The 18,178-nt window shown below is 52.8% G+C and overlaps 6 protein-coding genes across 6 annotated transcripts; 4 read left to right on the top strand and 2 right to left on the bottom strand.

The window, feature by feature from the left end:
- Positions 1-109: 109 nt before the first annotated feature.
- BO79DRAFT_202274 (sugar porter family MFS transporter) lies at positions 110-1,848 on the bottom strand (the record flags this gene model as incomplete). The annotated part of the gene is made up of 4 exons (XM_025681644.1): positions 1,675-1,848; positions 1,411-1,613; positions 1,264-1,344; positions 110-1,171 (listed from the first exon to the last, which is right to left on the bottom strand). The coding sequence occupies exons 1-4, from the start codon at positions 1,841-1,843 to the stop codon at positions 110-112; spliced, it is 1,515 nt and encodes a 504-aa protein (XP_025535464.1). The 5' UTR covers positions 1,844-1,848.
- A 2,057-nt stretch (positions 1,849-3,905) lies between these two features.
- BO79DRAFT_259027 (putative C6 transcription factor (Mut3)) lies at positions 3,906-7,244 on the top strand (the record flags this gene model as incomplete). The annotated part of the gene is made up of 4 exons (XM_025686349.1): positions 3,906-4,185; positions 4,254-5,055; positions 5,126-5,737; positions 5,789-7,244. The coding sequence occupies 4 exons, from the start codon at positions 3,906-3,908 to the stop codon at positions 7,242-7,244; spliced, it is 3,150 nt and encodes a 1,049-aa protein (XP_025535463.1).
- Positions 7,245-7,426: 182 nt separating this feature from the next.
- Positions 7,427-8,562, bottom strand: BO79DRAFT_180538 (oxidoreductase, 2OG-Fe(II) oxygenase family). The gene is made up of 2 exons (XM_025680088.1): positions 8,194-8,562; positions 7,427-8,098 (listed from the first exon to the last, which is right to left on the bottom strand). Exons 1-2 carry the CDS (start codon positions 8,499-8,501, stop codon positions 7,540-7,542), a joined length of 867 nt encoding a protein of 288 aa, XP_025535462.1. The 5' UTR covers positions 8,502-8,562; the 3' UTR covers positions 7,427-7,539.
- A 2,044-nt stretch (positions 8,563-10,606) lies between these two features.
- BO79DRAFT_247984 (sugar porter family MFS transporter) lies at positions 10,607-12,416 on the top strand (the record flags this gene model as incomplete). The annotated part of the gene is made up of 3 exons (XM_025685682.1): positions 10,607-11,146; positions 11,257-11,967; positions 12,034-12,416. 3 exons carry the CDS (start codon positions 10,607-10,609, stop codon positions 12,391-12,393), a joined length of 1,611 nt encoding a protein of 536 aa, XP_025535461.1. The 3' UTR covers positions 12,394-12,416.
- Positions 12,417-14,092: 1,676 nt separating this feature from the next.
- Positions 14,093-17,020, top strand: pacC (putative C2H2 transcription factor PacC). The gene is made up of 3 exons (XM_025688879.1): positions 14,093-14,718; positions 14,845-15,133; positions 15,187-17,020. The coding sequence occupies exons 1-3, from the start codon at positions 14,455-14,457 to the stop codon at positions 16,638-16,640; spliced, it is 2,007 nt and encodes a 668-aa protein (XP_025535460.1). The 5' UTR covers positions 14,093-14,454; the 3' UTR covers positions 16,641-17,020.
- On the top strand, positions 16,723-17,144 carry BO79DRAFT_51721 (uncharacterized protein). The gene has a single exon (XM_025689363.1). It carries the CDS (start codon positions 16,804-16,806, stop codon positions 17,098-17,100), a length of 297 nt encoding a protein of 98 aa, XP_025535459.1. The 5' UTR covers positions 16,723-16,803; the 3' UTR covers positions 17,101-17,144.
- The last annotated feature ends 1,034 nt before the right edge of the window (positions 17,145-18,178 follow it).

Genomic DNA, 18,178 nt, shown 5'->3' with positions numbered 1-18,178 from the left:
CCTTCTTGGACTAACTACATTGTATTATTTCTGGTGACATCAAGTCATAAGCTCATCCATATACTATATAATGTGATTCCTTGGAGGTGGCAGAAACATTGTGTTCTGCTCAATTTTTGGAAGTATGACTGCTAGTATCCCGCGTACTAACGATCGCCAGGGAATCCTTATCTCTTGAATTCGACATTGAAATGTGAGGTTTTTCTGCATCATAAGCGGGCCCCGAGGTTTCTGGAGTGAAGAGACGGTCAATTTCCTCGAGCGACTTGCCGGCCGTCTCCGGATACAAGGCCCAAACGAGACCCGCCGCAACCCAGTTGAAGGCCGCGAAACAGTAGAAGTATTTGAACTGAATTTGCGACTGGGCGATCGGCGAACACTGAGCGAAAACCAAATTCAAACTCCAATTGGTGGCGGTGGCTACAGAAGAGCCTCGGGCGCGAATGGCAGTGGGGAAAATCTCGGATTGATAGATCCAAGAGATGAGCCCGAGACTAGTATAAAAGAACGAGAAGACGAAGAATACAGCGATTGCAGCACGGACGGCACTGTGATTCGGTGACGCCACGCTTTCAAAGTTATTGTACACTTGCCCCAGGATAGCCTCCACGCACATGGTGGCGCCCATACCCAGCAACGACGGAATGAGAAGTTTGCGACGGTCGACCCGATCGATGAAGAGTATGAATACGGTGTTCCAAAACTGGGCCAATGCACCCCAGATGCCCTGCAGGATGAGCGAAGTGGATTGCGACAAGCCCAAGGATCGATATAAACTTGGGTTATAGTTCTGGAGCACATTCGTGCCCGAGCATTGTGTAAAAGCCTGCATGCCACAGGCAAGCAGCACACGCTTGCGCCAATTAGGCTGTGTGAACAAAAGCTGTCGCCATGAGTGGTTGGCTGAATGCCGGGCCTCCGCAATACCCGCGGAGATTCGCTCAAATTCCGCGTCGACTGGTAGAGCGTTCGGCTGTCCCCTAGGTAGATGGAGGCGGTTCAAGACCGCCCGACCAGCATCTGGATCGCCCTTTTCTATGAGCCAACGAGGTGATTCAGGGAGAAACCAGACACCACAGCTAAGAATCACGGCGGGGACTGCTTGAAATGCCAAGGGGAAACTCCAGCTGAAATTTCCCGTACGGAGAGAGCAGCCATATCCCACCCATTGCTAAAGGCGATTAGTCAGGGATGGAGGGCGAACTAACTAGTTGACTAGTCGACTAGCTGAACAGGGGTATAGTAGATAGATAAATCACTCACAGCTACAACAACTCCGAGCCCAATCATCCATTGCTGCAGTGAACCTAGGATGCCACGAATACGGGGAGGAGATAGCTCACTCTGAAAGTACGGTCAGAGTCCGCTGCAATATAAAAATCCCCAGAAATGCGTTATAGCGATACATACACAATACACTGGGATAATGGCGGACATCAAGCCAATAGCAAGACCAGCGATTAAACGGCCTGCAATGAGCATGGACACGTTGACAGCGCCAGCCTGCAACGCGGCCCCAAGGCTAGCGAGGAGGCCACCGGTGAAGAGAACAGGCCTTCGCCCCCAAGGGTCAGAGAGGTAGGAGACAAAGACCGAGCCTAGAATGGCACCGCCTGCAGAATGTCAGCCGGAGATGAAATGCGACGAAGTGGTGATCGGCGCGGGAGTCCGAACCATTATAGGATGCAACGATACCCCCTGTCGCTGCATCAGAAGGATTGTGGAAGCGATATTTGAAGGAATCCTGGTCGATAACAGAGGATATCACCCCGGAGTCATAACCAAATAAAAAGGAGCCTAGACTGGCGAACAAACAACAGAGAGTAACGAGAAGATAGGGCATTGTTCACCTCCGCTCCCAGTGCTTGAATTGTGTGTGGGGGAGGATGCGACGGCTCCTTTATCTCTTCCCGATCGCTAGTAGTTGCCCATGAAGATATTTTTAAAGTGTCTATCTAATCTTGGCGGAGATTTTAGTGGCGCAGCGCGATACCGTTGCGTGCTATAGGCATGGCCGTATGCTACTTTGTAGTATTACTATCTGGAGCTGCAACCAAGTCGGGAATAATGCAGAGTGGATGTTGTACAACAACAATGTAACAGGACACACGTGCGCAAGGGCTCTAGAAAGAATAGAAAGGCGAGCAGAAGACTTAAGGTCACATTGAAATGGTCGGTACAGCTAGGGACTAGACACGAGTGGATTCAGGGGGCAACACACAGAAAAACAGGATTCCGTCAGCTTTGATGGATGACTGGACAGCAGCATTTGTCCTCTCAAAGCCAAGGGAAGAACTAACGCCGGTTAGGGTCTTCGGGTTCATCCAATCCATCACCGAAGATGCGATCCCCACCGGGGATGTTGTTTAACTTATTGTTTCTCATCAATGTTGCTGCAGGTTCCATGGATCAGGGTACCCATCGAGAATGATCGAATCAGCGACATCACCGTGGGTTGTGAGGCTTGTTTCTGCAACCGAGGCAGTCATCGGCCGGTTTGGCCAATACGCCGAGCTACTGCTGCTACCACTATTACTACTACTAAGCCGCTTTCCCAGCTAGTCCAATGGAGTTTGTAGGAAAAGGGAAAATTTTTGTATCGGAGGTCCGACGCAGCGGCATCGTCACGGGCACAGGAGCAGGCTCAAGTTGCGCTTCCAGCCGCTTGTCACTGCCGGTTGGCTCTAGATCAGCCCTACTTGTGAGCGATTTTTTGTTAATTCTGCATTTACACTTTTTTCTTTCTCTCTTCCTCTCACACAGATGATTCATACTCGGACTTAATCTGAATAGGAAGTTCTTGGACCGTATCCGAGCATCTTTTCGCGCGAGATCTCTCTCTTGTGCTGATCCCCTTAGTGCATATATATCTTTTTCTTTTTTTCGCACTTGCCCTGGTGCCGTTGTTAAAATCCCCCCAATCGGAAACAGGGTCTGGGCCACACCATCACCTCGCATCGGTGGATCTGCCCGTCTTGTCCGTCTTCGTTCCCCATCCATTCATTCCTTTTCCATCATCGCTCTTCTACGCTCATCACTACTGCGACTTACTCGAGTCCTTTCCTCGCCTTTCCACTTGCTGGCTGGTGGGCTTAAGCTTGTTTAACTTAACTTTGATTTTTCTTTCTTTTTTTTTCTTCTTCTTCTTTTCTCCGATTTGGAGAAACCATTCTGTATATCCCCCCCTACCCTAGTCTTGCAAAATCCTCCGTATCTGCTTTTGAACTGCTTCCCCCCCCATTTCCGCCTTCTTCCCCTCTTCCCCTCGTACTTTGTACACGCGGACAAGAAAAGCCTGAACAGCCATCCCCAGTCTTCCCAATTGTGTTTGGGCCTGGTGTTGCGCATTAGACCTCTTTATTCTTGCCCGTCCTGGTTACTATTTCCGTGCGACTGGAGTGGATCACCGTCTTGACTCACGAAAGTTCTTGCAACGCAATTCTGACTAATTCGGGGCCTACTCCAGTCTCCAGAACATTTCCGTCATCTCCAAGGAACTCCCGTTCCAAAGCCACCAACAGCATAACAAGAGGCAAAAACATTTAACTACTCAAAAATAGCGAAGAATAGCCCACCAAGGACCAGAGCGACCTCAGCCGAACACATCCTCTTCCATCAACTCTTCCTGGACTTTAAGATTGGTCCCCTCCGATCAATCCCTCCAGCTAACTACAATCCTCGCCGTGCCTTCCATGAACCTGTGAGAAGCGTCATTTCTACCCTCGTGGAGATTGCGATAACGGTCGGATCGCCACGCGGGCTATTTCTCCTTGCTGATCGGATTAGTCTCCTGTCGACTATCGTACATCAACCCATCAATCAGTTCCACATCCTCCTCATACCCCCTTGCATGCCATTGCGCCGACCGCCTTGAGATCTCTCCTGCTGTCCCCTCCGCTCCCCTTATGACTTCCGCTCCCAGTCCGGCGCATGCCGAAAATGCGAACGAGGATGATCCCTCAGCCGCTTCCGACTCTTTCTTCTATGCCCACGAAGATCACGATGCCTCCCCCGGCCATGATTTGATGATGAAGGATGATGCGCTGGGCGATGGCAAGCCTGTGAAGGACTCCCTCCCCATGCAGAAGAGGCGTCGTGTGACGCGCGCTTGCGATGAATGTCGTCGCAAGAAGATTAAGTGCGATGGGAAGCAGCCGTGCACTCATTGCACCGTCTACAGTTATGGTGAGTTGTTAATACCTCGATTGTCTGCTTGTTGCTGTCAATTCATGCTCACGGAAATCGCACCATAGAATGCACGTATGATCAACCGTCTAACCGTCGTCGCAATCCCGCTCCTCAATATGTCGAAGCTCTGGAAAATCGTTTACACAAGGCGGAGGCCTTGCTCCGCGTTGTGCTCCCCGATCTGAACCTGGACGACCCCCAATTCGATGTGCATGCCACAGAGCAGATGCTGGCAGCCATCAAGCGAGAAAAACAACAATCCCAGCAACCACCACCAGCGGCATCGCTCGCGACTCCCAGCGAGCGGCGCCGAAGCTCGGTTGTCATGACGGGCACCGACTCAGCAGCGGATGCGAATGGAGGGGACGAGTCGCTCCTCGAGTCGATGGTCGACAATTCTGGCTATTTAGATCTGGACGACCAGGGCCACTGGGACTACCACGGTCACAGCTCGGGCATGAGCTTCATCCGCCGACTGCGCAAGCAGCTTGGTGCTTCCGACATACAGCCGCCGACGATCCGGTCGCGACCGGTCACCCAATCCAAGTTTGACAGCCCTAAATCGATATCGGAATCACCGCAGGATGCGCCATTGCCCCCCACTCATGACCTGCCCCCACGGGAAGTCGCACGACGTCTGTGTCACAGTGCATTTGATGATGGCTGCGCACTGATGCGCTTCGCACACGAACCCTCATTTTTCGCCATGTTCGATCGAGTGTACGATACTTCGCCTGATCAGTTCACCAACGAAGAAAACTCGTTCCTGCCGCTACTCTACATTGTTATTGCGGTCGGCTGTCTGTTCTCTGACGGTGGGGCAAATCCTCTTGACGTTGCTGGATACGAGGGTGCGATTGGTCAAGGGTAAGTCACTGATGTCTTTCTCATGGCCCAACAAGGGCCATCTGAACTGCAATAAGCTAATTCATCCTAGCTTTCAATACTTCAAAGCAGGTCAACAGCTATTGGAGATCACTGATTGCCGCGATTTAACCTCCCTGCAGGCGATTTGCTTCATGGTACTCTTCCTACAGGCCTCTGCCAAGCTGAGTACTTGCTATTCCTACGTGGGTATTGCCCTCCGGTCCGCCTTGCGACTCGGCTTGCATCGCAAAGTGACGGCGCATTTCAGCCCGCTAGAGCAGGAGCTGCGGAAACGTGTCTTCTGGGTCATAAGAAAGATGGACGTCTACGTGAGCACGATGCTGGGTCTTCCTTTGATGTTGAGCGACGACGACATTGATCAGGAATTTCCGGCGTCGGTTGATTCCGAGTTCATTGCTAAGGACGGCATTCTGCCTATGCCCTCCGATCACATACCTCTTATGGCCGGAGCTAATGCGCATACGCGCTTGTCCAGCATTATCCTCAAAGTGGTGAAGTACATCTACCCGGTGAAGAACGCTCAGCATCGGGCTGGATCGGATCAACGCTATGTGGTGAGCCACTCCAAGATTCGGGAGATTGAAAGAGATCTTCAGGCTTGGATGGAGGAGTTGCCAGCGGCACTGCGTCCGGGAACGGAGGTCTCTCCGCAAGTAGAGCGGTATGTCTTCTGGAGTTGATTTGGTAGCGATATTTTCTAATTGTGCTGCAGGATCCGGCAATTGCTGCGTATTAGCTACGCCCACGTTCAAGTGATGCTATACCGACCCTTCCTACACTACGTCTCCAGCGGCTCGCAGGCTCGTGGGGTGGACCGTCGTTCTTACGCTTGTGCAGCGGCGTGTGTCAGTGTTTCTCGCAACATTGTCCACATCACTACTGGCATGCACAAGAGAGGACTCCTAAATGGCTCTTTCTGGTTCACTATGTATACCACGTATTTCGCTATTTTGTCACTCCTGTTCTTCGTCCTTGAGAATCCCGACTCTCCAACGGCGAAAGACGGTGTTCTCAAGGACGCCATGGAGGGTAAGACCACACTTGCTGGCCTGGCAAAGAAGAGCATGGCAGCGGATCGTTGCTCCCAGAGTCTAGTCTGCTTGTTCAAAAACCTCCCTGAGCTGCTCAAGAACCGGCAAAGTGCGACCGCCCGTGCGAACCTCAAGCGTCCGGCGCCTTCCAGCAGCGGTCGAGCGTCGGCCAATAAAAGCTCCACCATGCCCTCGGGGATGCCGCCGCCGCAGCGGGCCAGCACCTTCCCTAATCAGCTGCTACATCGGTCAACCAAGTCGGAGGCCAGTAATACGCCGAAGAGCCTAGATGATAGCGCTGCAACACGCAATGTTGCAACCAACCCCCGTCATAGTCAGCCTCCGACGTGGTTTCCGTCCACCCCGGAGCCTCCGGCTGAAGCGGTGTCAACGCCTTCGGAGACTGCGACCAATAGTGTCTCAACCCGAGCGTCACCTGTTTCGACGTCATTGCCACCCGGAGACTCGGGCGCAAATGCATTTAACGCACAGGCCTTTGGAAACCCCGGTAACTTCCCCGATCTCATGCCTATTATGTTCCCCTCGGACGATCCGTTTGCCTATCCGACGCAACCGATGTCGACTCTGGAAAACGACCATTTCCAAGATGTGACCGGTGCGCCAGTCACCACTCAGTATGCATCGGGAATTGCATCCACAGCCGATCACAACGGTGTCAGCACGCTTGCGGCCTCGTCACCGGCCGTAGATGGATTCGCAAACTTCTCACTCTTTTCCGGTGCACCTGGCGGCCTCAACAACAGCATCACAAGCCGCCTAGCAAACCACCAACCAATGAATGCATCTCAACTACAGTCACCCGGCTCCCACGCCTCAACGCCCATTAATAGCGGCGAGGCTGTCAACAGCCCCGACCTAGTCTCCCTGCCCAACCAGAACTTCCTATGGCAGGGATACAACTTCCAGCCACAGAACTTCACCGCGGAGACGACTGTTCCTCCGACGGCCGCAAACCTTGGACAATTCGGCTTAGGTATGGACGACAATAACGCCCCGGGATTGGGCATGGGGCTGGACCTAGGACTTCCGTTGGACGATATTTTCGGAAATGGAGATGCGTGCCGCCCAGGCGGTTTAGGCGATGATTGGACGCAATGGATGAATGTTGGAGGCTAAATGATAAAAAATGTTATATACCCATGTGTATGCGTTTGGTTTTTGGCTATGAGGCTCATGTGATGAGGGATGGCGTATGGATGGCATTGGCAAGGCATATGTTACATAATGCTATTTTTAATGAATTATTTTTTGTGACTTGTCTTATTTTTCTATACTACTAGTAGCTGTCTATATACCTACGAGCTATATATCGTTCCAGGATACAACTAAAATACACGACATAGATGATACATAATATACAAACACAGGCGTTCTGTCCAATATACCCAAAAGTCCAATACGATCACCGAACTTACCTCCTCCCTCTAGACGGCGGCTGATACCAACTCCAAATATTCAACCCGACCTTCATCCCCTGAGTGACCGGAAACGCAGCATGCCATGTCTCCGGATACCCTGTCCCATCTGACCTCAGGTTCTCCCAGAAGATGGCGTTCCCCTTGATAGGCTTGAAAGTGATCCCAGATACATTCTCATTCTGAGCCATCTCGCAGTCCAGAAACCGACACCACTGTTCTCCGCGCGGCATCTTCAGACGGGGGAAATTCGTGCCCCCGCCTTCGCACTCATCGCCTAGGTATACCATGAACGTGCTGAGTCTGTCGCCGCCGCGGGCAACAGAACCCGCCCAGTCGAAGTGGTGCTTGTAGTGACCGGAGACGTTGTAGCGTTGGGCCCACATGCGCTCGATGTAGAGGTGTGGTTTCCAGCCTTGGAAGGCGGCGGCGCGGGATTCGAGGCACCGGACGGTGTTGTCGCGGGGGAGGAGGGCGCGGTCGGAGAGTCGGGTTGAGGGGTCGACTTTGGTGGTTTGGCCGTTGTAGATTATTGAGGGGGAGTAGTTTGGTTCACTTTATTTGGTTTGACATTGTTTGGTTAGGTTGGGTCGAAGACTGGGGAATTGGGGCTGTGGGGAATGACAATGGGGATGTCTTGGACGACGTACCTTATCTTTACTAGGTGATCGGCTTCGGAGGTGGAGAGGAAATCTTCAATGTAGATGATTAGCGGGTCCTTGGAGAGGAGGTGGACTCGGTAGGTGTCTTCGGGACATGTTGGGATGATTCCGTCTGGGAGGCTGAGAATCTCGGGGTCCAGTGAGATGTCGCTTTCTGTTGTTGCGTCGGTGTCTGGATCGAAGATGTCCTGGGTTACTGGGAAGAGTTGGCGGAGGAGGGGAGCGATGACGAAGAGGTAGAGCGGAAGGAGGTAGAAGAGGGAGGTGAGGAGGGTGGAGAGGGAAAGTTTGGGCATAATGGTCAATTGGTCCGAGGCATTGGTGGTGGTGATTTTTGTGTGACCTGGGGATCGTAACAGGCAGGGGATAAGGATAGGGATGGTCTGGATGGATGGTCTGATCGCGGATTGATTGATATGATTGTGTTTCGCTGGTGATCGGATGTGCCGGGGAGCTTGATTCCGGTTAGTCAGCTATGCATATGCAGCGCGGCATTATCATGTTAGTGTGCATGTGACAGGTGTGTATGTTGGATATCTCATTCTCCGGCATGTCCGGGATGCGGGGAATCGTTGGCCCCTGGTCAGAGGAGCGTTTGTCAGCGGTCTGACTGTTAACTATCAGTCGTCACTAAGGTTAGTAACTAGCCAGCTGGTCATGACCGTTTGGTCTGTGTCTCTTTACCCGGCGGACTATTGAGGACGATCCGGGTGCGCATTGCCCACCACGTTGAGATGTCAAGTTAGTCCGCCAGCAATTGCGTCATGGCACATGTAGTCGCAGAAAGAGTTCCAGGATCATCCCTTTAGCATCATAATGCGGCGAGGCTTGCGATAATAAATGAGCCAGATGCGGAGACTCCGCATTTGGGCTTCCAGAAGACGCGGAGTATCGTTCATGAGCCGGCCTGTAGGGGTCCTTTGGGTGGAAAGCGAATCCCCGCCGTGTAAAGGGACACCCGGTCAGCTGACAGCTATACCTCTTCGGGCTAGCGTCACCACTAAGCCTGCAGGCAGCCTAGTGTGCCGCCCGTGACCAGACATCGTGTGGATTTCCCGCCTGGGTTTAGACTCGCCTACTTTACTTTGTTATCTTGGGTGGTCGCCTCGCCTCGCCGTCGCCTCCTCGTCTGCTCCAACGCTTACGATAACTAGCGCTTGATATGCAGGTCTTCCCCATCCCCATCCCCGGTGAGCCGGGGTAAAGCTTTCCAGTCGGCCCTAGACGTCCTCTACCCGTTCATCTGACTCCGATCCACGGCGTACTTAGTCTAGATCGGCACCAATCTTTACACGTCTCGGCTATCCTCCGGCCCTAATATCCACCAGGATTGGGTTAAGGCCTCTCCCAACCTCTCTGACTGGTCTTACCTGACTCCATGAGAGCTACGAGTCCCATAATCCCATGACAACCTTGACTAACATGCTGGACAAATGCCGGCTAAAACCTTTCGGGTATCCCAAAGCCTCCGACCTCTCGCTTAAGCTTGTGGAACCTGGAAACCGAATTCCTTGGTTCTCAACAGAATCATCTTCCATCTGGTTCGTCCGGGTGCCGACCTGAACCGGGAGAAAGAATGTGCTGTCCAGGGCGGCGATCTGTCGGGTCGCCAATGCCCCTTCACGCCTCAGCTCCAAGCTTTGCCCCTCCAAGACCGGTCAGCATTTGGTTGGACTCTTCAGATGGCCCACCGGCAAATTCTTCACAACCTACTTTCAACATGGGTAAACTAAACCACAGACGCGACGGGGCATTAGGTCGTGGAACTGTTCTTCTCCCCCACCCACTGGGGTATACATTTTGTTATATACACACTGACTCGGATAAACGCCTTAGCTAGCTGGGGGGATACGGCCCTTATATACTTCCTGCGTTTTGGCCCCTGATCTGCGGCTGAATGTTTCCTGGCGAGACCTTCTCCGCGCCGGCTAAGCGAGACTCAACGTCTGGGGAAAACACTCCCCCGACCCATTCTCCCACATCACGGGGGCAAAAATTGTGGGAATCGTTCTGCATAGTCCGAAGATTAAGTACCTCTAGCTGCATTTTCGGCGTATCACAGCCTCGCTATTCTGTATCTCCAGAATGGTCCTCCCCGGATGGGGTTTGGCCACGACGTAGATTGTGGAGAGCGTTCGAGGCAGGGGAGAAATCCGTATCCACATTCTGGCTGCTCCGTAGAACTCGTAGGAATCCGAAGATATTACTTATGGCCCGGCCCGTCTCTGCCTGTCCTCTCTTTCTTCTTTTCTCCCATCCATCTTTCCTGTTGACAGGACACCTCCTTATATTTTTCTTTCGTCCTTGTCCTTCTTCATTCTCCTGTTGACAGGATTTTTCACGGTCATCAGAGTTTTCTCCTCCCTCTTCTCCCTCCTCCCCCTCCCTCTTCTCCCATACAATGGGTGGAATTCTTCACCTCGTTGAGGACCGTCCGACTCCCAAAAATGTCTACAATTGGCGAGTCTATGTGCTCGCCCTTATTGCCTCATGTGGTTCCAACATGATTGGATATACCAGTGGGTTCATCGGGACGACAATTACTCTGCCTTCCTTTGAAGCCGAGTTCGGGTTGGACAAGATGAGTGATTCGGCCGTGGATCTGATTAGTGAAAATATTGTCTCTTTGTTCATTGCTGGTGCTTTCTTCGGAGCTCTGCTCACCTACGGAATTTCTCACTTCTTTGGACGTAAATGGAGTTTGACCATCTCTTCGGCTGTCTTCATTCTCGGTTCCGGGTTGCAGATGGGAGCCAACGGCTCTCGTGGGCTCGGCATCTTGTACGCTGGCCGTGTCCTTTCCGGTCTCGGCACGGGTGTGGCATCCAACGTCGTCCCGATCTACCTGTCAGAGCTGGCTCCTCCGGCCATCAGAGGCCGACTGGTCGGCTTCTATGAACTTGGTTGGCAGGTTGGTGGTATGGTTGGTTTTTGGATCAACGTAAGTGGCTTTCCATCTTTTCTTTACCCTACTTTCAAAATTCCTCCATCTCTCCCCATCGTTGCCTTATTTATCTTGTCACGTGCCAATGCTGATGACCTTTTCTACAGTATGGTGTTGAACAAACTATGCCCTCAGACCACCAGCAATGGGTTATTCCCTTTGCTGTTCAATTGATTCCGTCGGGTATGCTCTTCATCGGCTCCCTGTGGATGAGGGAATCCCCTCGTTGGCTATTCCTCAAGGGTCGTCGCGAGCAAGCCATGAAGAACCTCTGCTGGATTCGTCAACTCGATGAAAACGATATTTACATCACCGAGGAGGTGGCTACTGTTGATCAAGCCATCGAGGAGCAGGTTGCTACTGTTGGTCTGGGCTTCTGGAAGCCCTTCAGGGCTGTCTTCCAGGCGCCTAGCTTGCAGTACCGCCTCTTCCTGGGTTGCATGCTGTTCTTCTGGCAGAACGCGTCCGGTATCAACGCCATCAACTACTACAGCCCGACTATCTTCGCCAGTCTTGGTGTTACTGGCAACACGAAGGGTATCCTCAACGGTATCTTCGGTGTCGTCAAGGCCGTCTTCACCGTTATCTGGTTGCTCTTCCTGGTTGATCAATTCGGACGTCGGAAACTTCTCCTGTGTGGTGCCGTCTGCGGATCCGCCTGCATGTACGCTATTGGTGCCTACATTTACATTGTCCGCCCGACGGAACACCCCCAGGACCACCTGAATGGCGGAGGTATTGCTGCCATCTTCTTCTTCTACTTGTGGACTGCTGTCTACACCCCCACCTGGAACGGTACCCCGTGGGTCATCAACTCGGTAAGTTCCCTCTACTCCAATCAAGCTGGGTCTCTTATGAACACCTTGCTAACTATCCATGAATAGGAATTCTTCGATCCCAACATTCGTCCGCTGTCTCAGGCTTGCACCACGGCCAGTAACTGGCTCTTCAACTTCCTTGTTTCTCGCTTCACCGAGCAGATGTTCGCTGCGATGAGCTACGGCGTGTACTTCTTCTTCGCGTCGTTGTCCTTCTTCGCCTGGTTCTTCGCCTTCTTCCTCATCCCCGAGACCAGTGGTATCCCACTGGAGGCGGTCGACCAGCTCTTCAAGATCAAGCCGATCTGGAGGGCGAACGAGAAACTCAAGGAGCAGCTGAGAGAAGAAGAGGAACGGTTCCGTCACGAGATGAAGGATGGAGCGTTCGAGAAGAACGACCCTCAGGAGCATGTCGAGAGCGCTTAATTATCTGGCTTATTTTATGGTTTTATACGGACATAGACATTGTAAATAGATTTCAGGAGTTGATATACATACATCGGATCAGGCTTTGACCTGCTGGCAGAACTACCGAATTCGTTCCTCTTCCGTGCATGTGACTTGGTTTCAGCGTAACATAGATGCCTAGTTTCTCGCCGATCTTACCATCCCCGACACAGGTCAAGTCACTAGTAGATACTTTATTTAGGGAGAACTGGTAGCCTTGTTCGATTCCCCATCCAAATAAGAGGAAACGGAGGCCCGGAACACTAGCCTTCCGGTCAGTTCTTGAATAGTATCTGGTGGCGGTTTTGATCACCACCACCGTTTACCCAGCACGTCACCCGCTGCATCTTTGTGCAATCTGTACGACCTGTGAAACCCAGTTGAACCCGAACTCTGAAATATGGAGCACACATGCAGGGTAGTATGTAGAATTATGAAGTTGCATCATCATGTCCGGAGGAAATCTGGAGTGAAGAAATATATCCCTCCAGTCTGCAGCATTGATGCATATTCCAGAAGCAGCAAGGCAAAGGTAAGCACCACGACCGTCGCGTGGGATTCTCTGTGGGTCTTGGCGCTTACATGCGGACATCATTCATGCTACTAAAATATTTAGTCTACTGGTATGTGTCTTTTTCGAACAACCAGACACACAAAGAACCACGGGGAAACTTAGTTTGACAGGGATGTCCCCCTCCCCAACCTTTCCTATTCGTGCTCCGCGCCAGAAAGACCCGATGGATTCCGTCTTACATGCCAAGGGAGGGGCCATTCTGACTAAGAGGAAACCTGACCAACTCAGGCATCGTACCACGGTCAGATGTGACCTTCCAAGACTTCATCCACGGAGCGGGAAAGGTGCCAAGAGGGGGAGGAGGGCAAAAAAGAGAAGAACGTGAAGAAGCGGGTGGAGGAGATTTATTGGCATTGCAAGGCAATGTGGCAGTTCCTCCGAGCAGAGAAAAGAAGTCCACCACATGGTCTGTTACCGATCCATGTGCCTGAAAATTGAGGAAAAGACGGGCAAGAGAGTGAGACATTTGGAATGCCATGATGGGGGATGACTAACAAAGGATTTCCAAAAATGCAATCGGTCGGCGCGGGGTTTTTGAGTGGATGACAGGGGATTGTTGGTGTATAATTACCGTATTGAGACGGTCGCTAACTATTACTAGTAATAAGCCCACTGCGTTATTTGACGGCCTGTTATTGCACTACTAGTGAGACTAGTAGATTACTGACTGGGGTTTGTGAGGGGAACCATGCGCTATGTGTGCAGGTACTTTTACTTGCGAATAAATTTTCACTTGAGTATATATTCAGTATTAAGATGGGTGGACTGACATGTATAGCAAATAACAGCCATTTGTAGTGGTCGCAGTAATAGCAGCCGAAGTTGAAGAGTCACAAAAGGGCAGGCAGACATTTACACACACGCCACCAGCCCCGCACGGCCTCTTGGCCCGGCCGGTGCCCAGGCCTCCAGGCTTGTCGCGTCTTGTCATCCTGGCCAGTCTTGTCCCCGTCTTCCGCCCGGCTGTGCAAGCGGCCTTTTCTAGGCAAGGCTCGGCTCTGAACCCAAGCCTCCCCCTCTCGGCCCAAGACTTCCTCCCTTCCCCTACTCCCCCCCTGATTCTCTGCTGTTCCTCTTCCTCTGGTCCGGCAATCTGTTAGTTTCCCTTATTACTTTCACATCCCCCCCCCCGTATTTCTCTTTGCTCATATTTGCCATTTGTGTTTCGTGATCTTAACAACACTTTTGCTGTCCTTTCTTTTCCCCTTTCCTCCTCCTGGCCAATTCCAATTCTCTCCCTTTTCCAGATATCCGGTGTCGGTGTGCGCATCTGTCAATTTTCTTGTCCGCCACTCCCTCACCGCGCCATCTGTCGTAGTCGATTCTCTTGTTTTCCCTTTATTAGCACCAAGAGTCTTGGGTCTCCCCATCTTTTCTTCCCCTTGCACGCTTGAGGCGGACTTGTGTTGAGTTGCTTTCTACTTCCGCTGCTCCCAAGAAAGGGACAAGAAAGATTTTTCTTGGCAATGTCGGAACCCCAAGACACCACGACGGCCCCTTCGACGACCGCCGCTCCCATGCCTACCTCAACTTCCCAGGATTCTCCTTCAGCTCAGCAACCTGCTCAGGTATCCTCTGCGACCGCTGCTTCTGCGGCCGCGACGGCTGCGGCTGCCTCGGCTGCCGTGGCAAATCCCTCCATGAACGGCACCACCACTCGTCCTTCTGAGGAGTTGTCCTGCCTGTGGCAGGGTTGCTCGGAGAAGTGCCCTTCCCCTGAAGCTCTTTACGTGAGTTCTCCTGTTTTTCTATTCTACATCTCTACTGTGATGATACAGTCCACTAGCAATGGGCTACGTGTTGGCTTGACTCATCACATCCTCGTTTGGATGGGGTAGCTGACCGCCTCGGCTTAGGAACATGTGTGCGAGCGTCACGTCGGCCGCAAGAGCACAAACAACCTCAACCTGACCTGCCAATGGGGCAGCTGTCGCACTACCACTGTCAAGCGCGACCACATCACCTCTCACATCCGCGTGCATGTACCGCTTAAACCACACAAGTGTGATTTCTGCGGGAAAGCCTTCAAGCGCCCCCAGGATTTGAAGAAGCACGTCAAGACCCATGCCGACGATTCAGTTCTGGTCCGATCGCCGGAGCCTGGAGCCCGGAATCCGGACATGATGTTCGGTGGAGGTGCCAAGGGTAAGCGTTTCCCACTCTGACTGTTCTGCACTGCCGGCTGACACGAGATGTAGGCTATGCGACCGCTACGCACTATTTTGAGCCCGCGTTGAACGCGGTCCCCAGCCAGGGCTATGCGCATGGCGCTCCCCAGTATTACCAATCGCACCCTCCCCCTCAGCCTGCCAACCCGTCCTACGGAAATGTCTACTACGCCCTGAACCACGGCCCAGAGGCTACCCACGCTTCTTATGAATCCAAGAAGCGCGGCTACGATGCCCTGAATGAGTTCTTTGGCGACCTGAAACGGCGTCAGTTCGACCCGAACTCCTATGCTGCTGTCGGCCAGCGTCTGCTGGGCTTGCAGAGCCTGTCGCTCCCTGTGTTGAGCAGCGGGCCCCTGCCTGAGTACCAGCCGATGCCTGCGCCAGTGGCCGTTGGTGGTGGCGGATACAGCCCCGGGGGTGCCCCCTCCGCACCGGCCTACCACCTGCCGCCCATGAGTAACGTGCGGACCAAGAACGACCTGATCAATATTGATCAGTTCCTGCAGCAGATGCAGGATACTATATATGAGAACGACGACAATGTGGCTGCTGCGGGTGTTGCCCAGCCGGGCGCTCATTACGTTCATGGTGGCATGAGCTACCGCACCACCCACTCGCCTCCTACCCAGTTGCCGCCCAGCCATGCGACAGCAACCAGCTCTGCCTCAATGATGCCAAACCCAGCCACCCACTCGCCTTCCACAGGCACTCCCGCCCTCACGCCGCCGTCCAGCGCTCAGTCGTACACCTCCGGTCGCTCACCCGTTTCCTTGCCATCGGCGACAAGGGTCTCGCCGCCTCACCATGAAGGAGGCAGCATGTACCCTCGTCTGCCGTCCGCTACAATGGCTGACAGCATGGCGGCTGGGTACCCGACCGCTTCGAGTACCGCGCCGCCGTCTACCCTCGGGGGCATCTTCGACCACGATGATCGCCGCCGGTACACGGGTGGCACGCTGCAGCGCGCTCGTCCAGAGACTCGTCAGCTGAGCGAGGAGATGGATCTTACCCAGGACAGCAAGGATGAGGGTGAGCGTACTCCTAAGGCCAAGGAGCACTCTTCGCCATCCTCACCCGAGCGCATCTCTGCTAGCTTGATCGACCCGGCTCTTTCGGGCACTGCCGCGGAAGCTGAGGCAACCCTGCGGACCGCCCAGGCGGCGACGGAAGTGGCCGAGCGGGCAGATGTACAGTGGGTGGAGAAGGTGCGGCTGATTGAGTATCTGCGCAACTACATTGCTTCCCGGCTGGAACGGGGCGAATTTGAGAACCAGGAGGCTGGCGGCGGCAACAGCAGCAGCAGAAACAGCAGCACTCATGAGCAGACACCAGAGGCCAACCCAGATACTCATATGGAGGGGGTGGAAACCGAGGCTCCAAGTAAGGCCGAGGAACCGGCTGTGAAGCCGGAGACAGGTGATGTGGTGATGTACCCGACACTACGTGGGGTAGATGAAGATGGCGATTCGAAGATGCCTTAGCTTGTTTGCTGGACAATATTTCCTTCTTTCTCTCTGGGCTTATATTCTGTTATATTTGATTCTTCCGGAGCGAGTACTTCCGGTTGCTACGAACTATCTGGGTGCTAGTTTGATTCCCTGTCCACGTGCACGTGGTAACGCAGTGTGATTACACCCATGGGCCATGGGCCGTGTATATGTGGGCCCAGCCCTGGGATTTACTTCCTTTTATTTACGTCTCCTCTCTCATTCCTTGTTGTTTCTTTTTACACGGAGTTCTGTTGGAGGTGTGTGTATGGATGGCGCCGCGGAATGCATGGGACACGGCGCCGAATCCAAATGGCGTCCCATCTGGCTAGCTTATCTTTCCATTCAAGGACAAACAACGTCTGTTTCTGTTGAGCTCAATCCTGTAAATTGTAGACAAACAAATAGTTCCCAAGTGCGTAGAGCTACAGGCTGTTTTCGCTGGGTCGGGTAGGCTGTGATGGAGAGCCAGATTGGCAGACATTCCGATGGCGGGCCACTAAACCGCACGCGGAGAGGCATGACGCAACCAGCGCAGCGGAGAGTTTTGAGAAATGGATGGATCAAGCGCAGGGGCAGCGATGGGCGACGAGGCGATACGTTGATCCGACCCTCGCAGACATGGATCAGCAGGGTTCGAACGTGCCCTCGATGATGCTTTTTTCCACCTTGCCTGATCCGGTGGAGAGGGAAGGAGGCCGAAGGATGCTTTTTCCCCAATGGGGAAGAATGGAAATGGAACCCTGTCAGGATGCCGGTCGGCCAGTCACTTGCTCTGTTTTCCGATGAATGCTTTTCTCTCTCAGTCATAGTATTATGGTTGTCCCAAACAAGGGTGTTCCGGAGACTCCGATCATAGCCGGAAGGCTGATGGTGACATGGTCATTATTGTGGATATGTCATTATTTTTATTGACTGGGATCTTTGTGCTGGTGCTGGCTGTAGCTACAGGTACATCCGACACTTGAGAGTAGACCGTGATATACACAGTAACTAAATACTTATCTCTCGAGGGGAGAGAATGAAGGCGGTGGAAAAGAGAGAAAGAAAAGAAAGAAGGAGCAAAAACAGCACGAGCAACTGCACCCGGCTAGGCCGTGGTCTTCCTTCCATCCTACATCCTTGCATTGGGAGGGATGCAGCTGGTGGGCTCCACTGCCTGTTTACGGCGGTTGCGGCAGCCTCCACTGGTGGACATACATATTAAAACGGGGATCTACTGCGGTCGGGGGAGGTTCGATAATGGGAAAGGGGAGAGGTTAGTCAATTAAAGAAAGAAAGAGAGAGAGAGAGAGAGAAAAGGAGAATGGAGAAATAGTTGGAAAGGAATGGTACTGATTCAGATCCAGATCGGACAAGGGCGATCAACCTTAAATTGGCGATATATGAGCGAGACCGAACAACAACAACTGGCATGAATGTGTTGAAAGACGACAGCTGAGCACAAGTGAAAAATAATAAAAAGAGAAAGAAGGTTGGCGGTGATTGAATTCATTCTTCGGCGTGTTCCCCACAACGGAAGCGGTCACGCT

This window comes from Aspergillus costaricaensis, assembly GCF_003184835.1.
Source record: "Aspergillus costaricaensis CBS 115574 unplaced genomic scaffold BO79scaffold_38, whole genome shotgun sequence".
Lineage (NCBI taxonomy): Eukaryota > Fungi > Ascomycota > Eurotiomycetes > Eurotiales > Aspergillaceae > Aspergillus > Aspergillus costaricensis.
This window is presented reverse-complemented; position numbering and strand designations above follow the sequence as displayed.

What these genes read in the sequence shown, in the direction of transcription:
- pacC (XM_025688879.1), top strand. Translation starts at nt 14,455, where the DNA reads ATGTCGGAACCCCAAGACACCACGACGGCCCCTTCGACGACCGCCGCT. An exon ending in CTTCCCCTGAAGCTCTTTAC is followed by an intron (nt 14,719 to 14,844) that starts GTGAGTTCTCCT and finishes GCCTCGGCTTAG; the next exon opens with GAACATGTGTGCGAGCGTCA. An exon ending in GTTCGGTGGAGGTGCCAAGG is followed by an intron (nt 15,134 to 15,186) that starts GTAAGCGTTTCC and finishes CACGAGATGTAG; the next exon opens with GCTATGCGACCGCTACGCAC.
- BO79DRAFT_180538 (XM_025680088.1), bottom strand. Translation starts at nt 8,501, where the DNA reads ATGCCCAAACTTTCCCTCTCCACCCTCCTCACCTCCCTCTTCTACCTC. An exon ending in GATCACCTAGTAAAGATAAG is followed by an intron (nt 8,099 to 8,193) that starts GTACGTCGTCCA and finishes AACCAAATAAAG; the next exon opens with TGAACCAAACTACTCCCCCT.
- BO79DRAFT_51721 (XM_025689363.1), top strand. Translation starts at nt 16,804, where the DNA reads ATGGGCCGTGTATATGTGGGCCCAGCCCTGGGATTTACTTCCTTTTAT.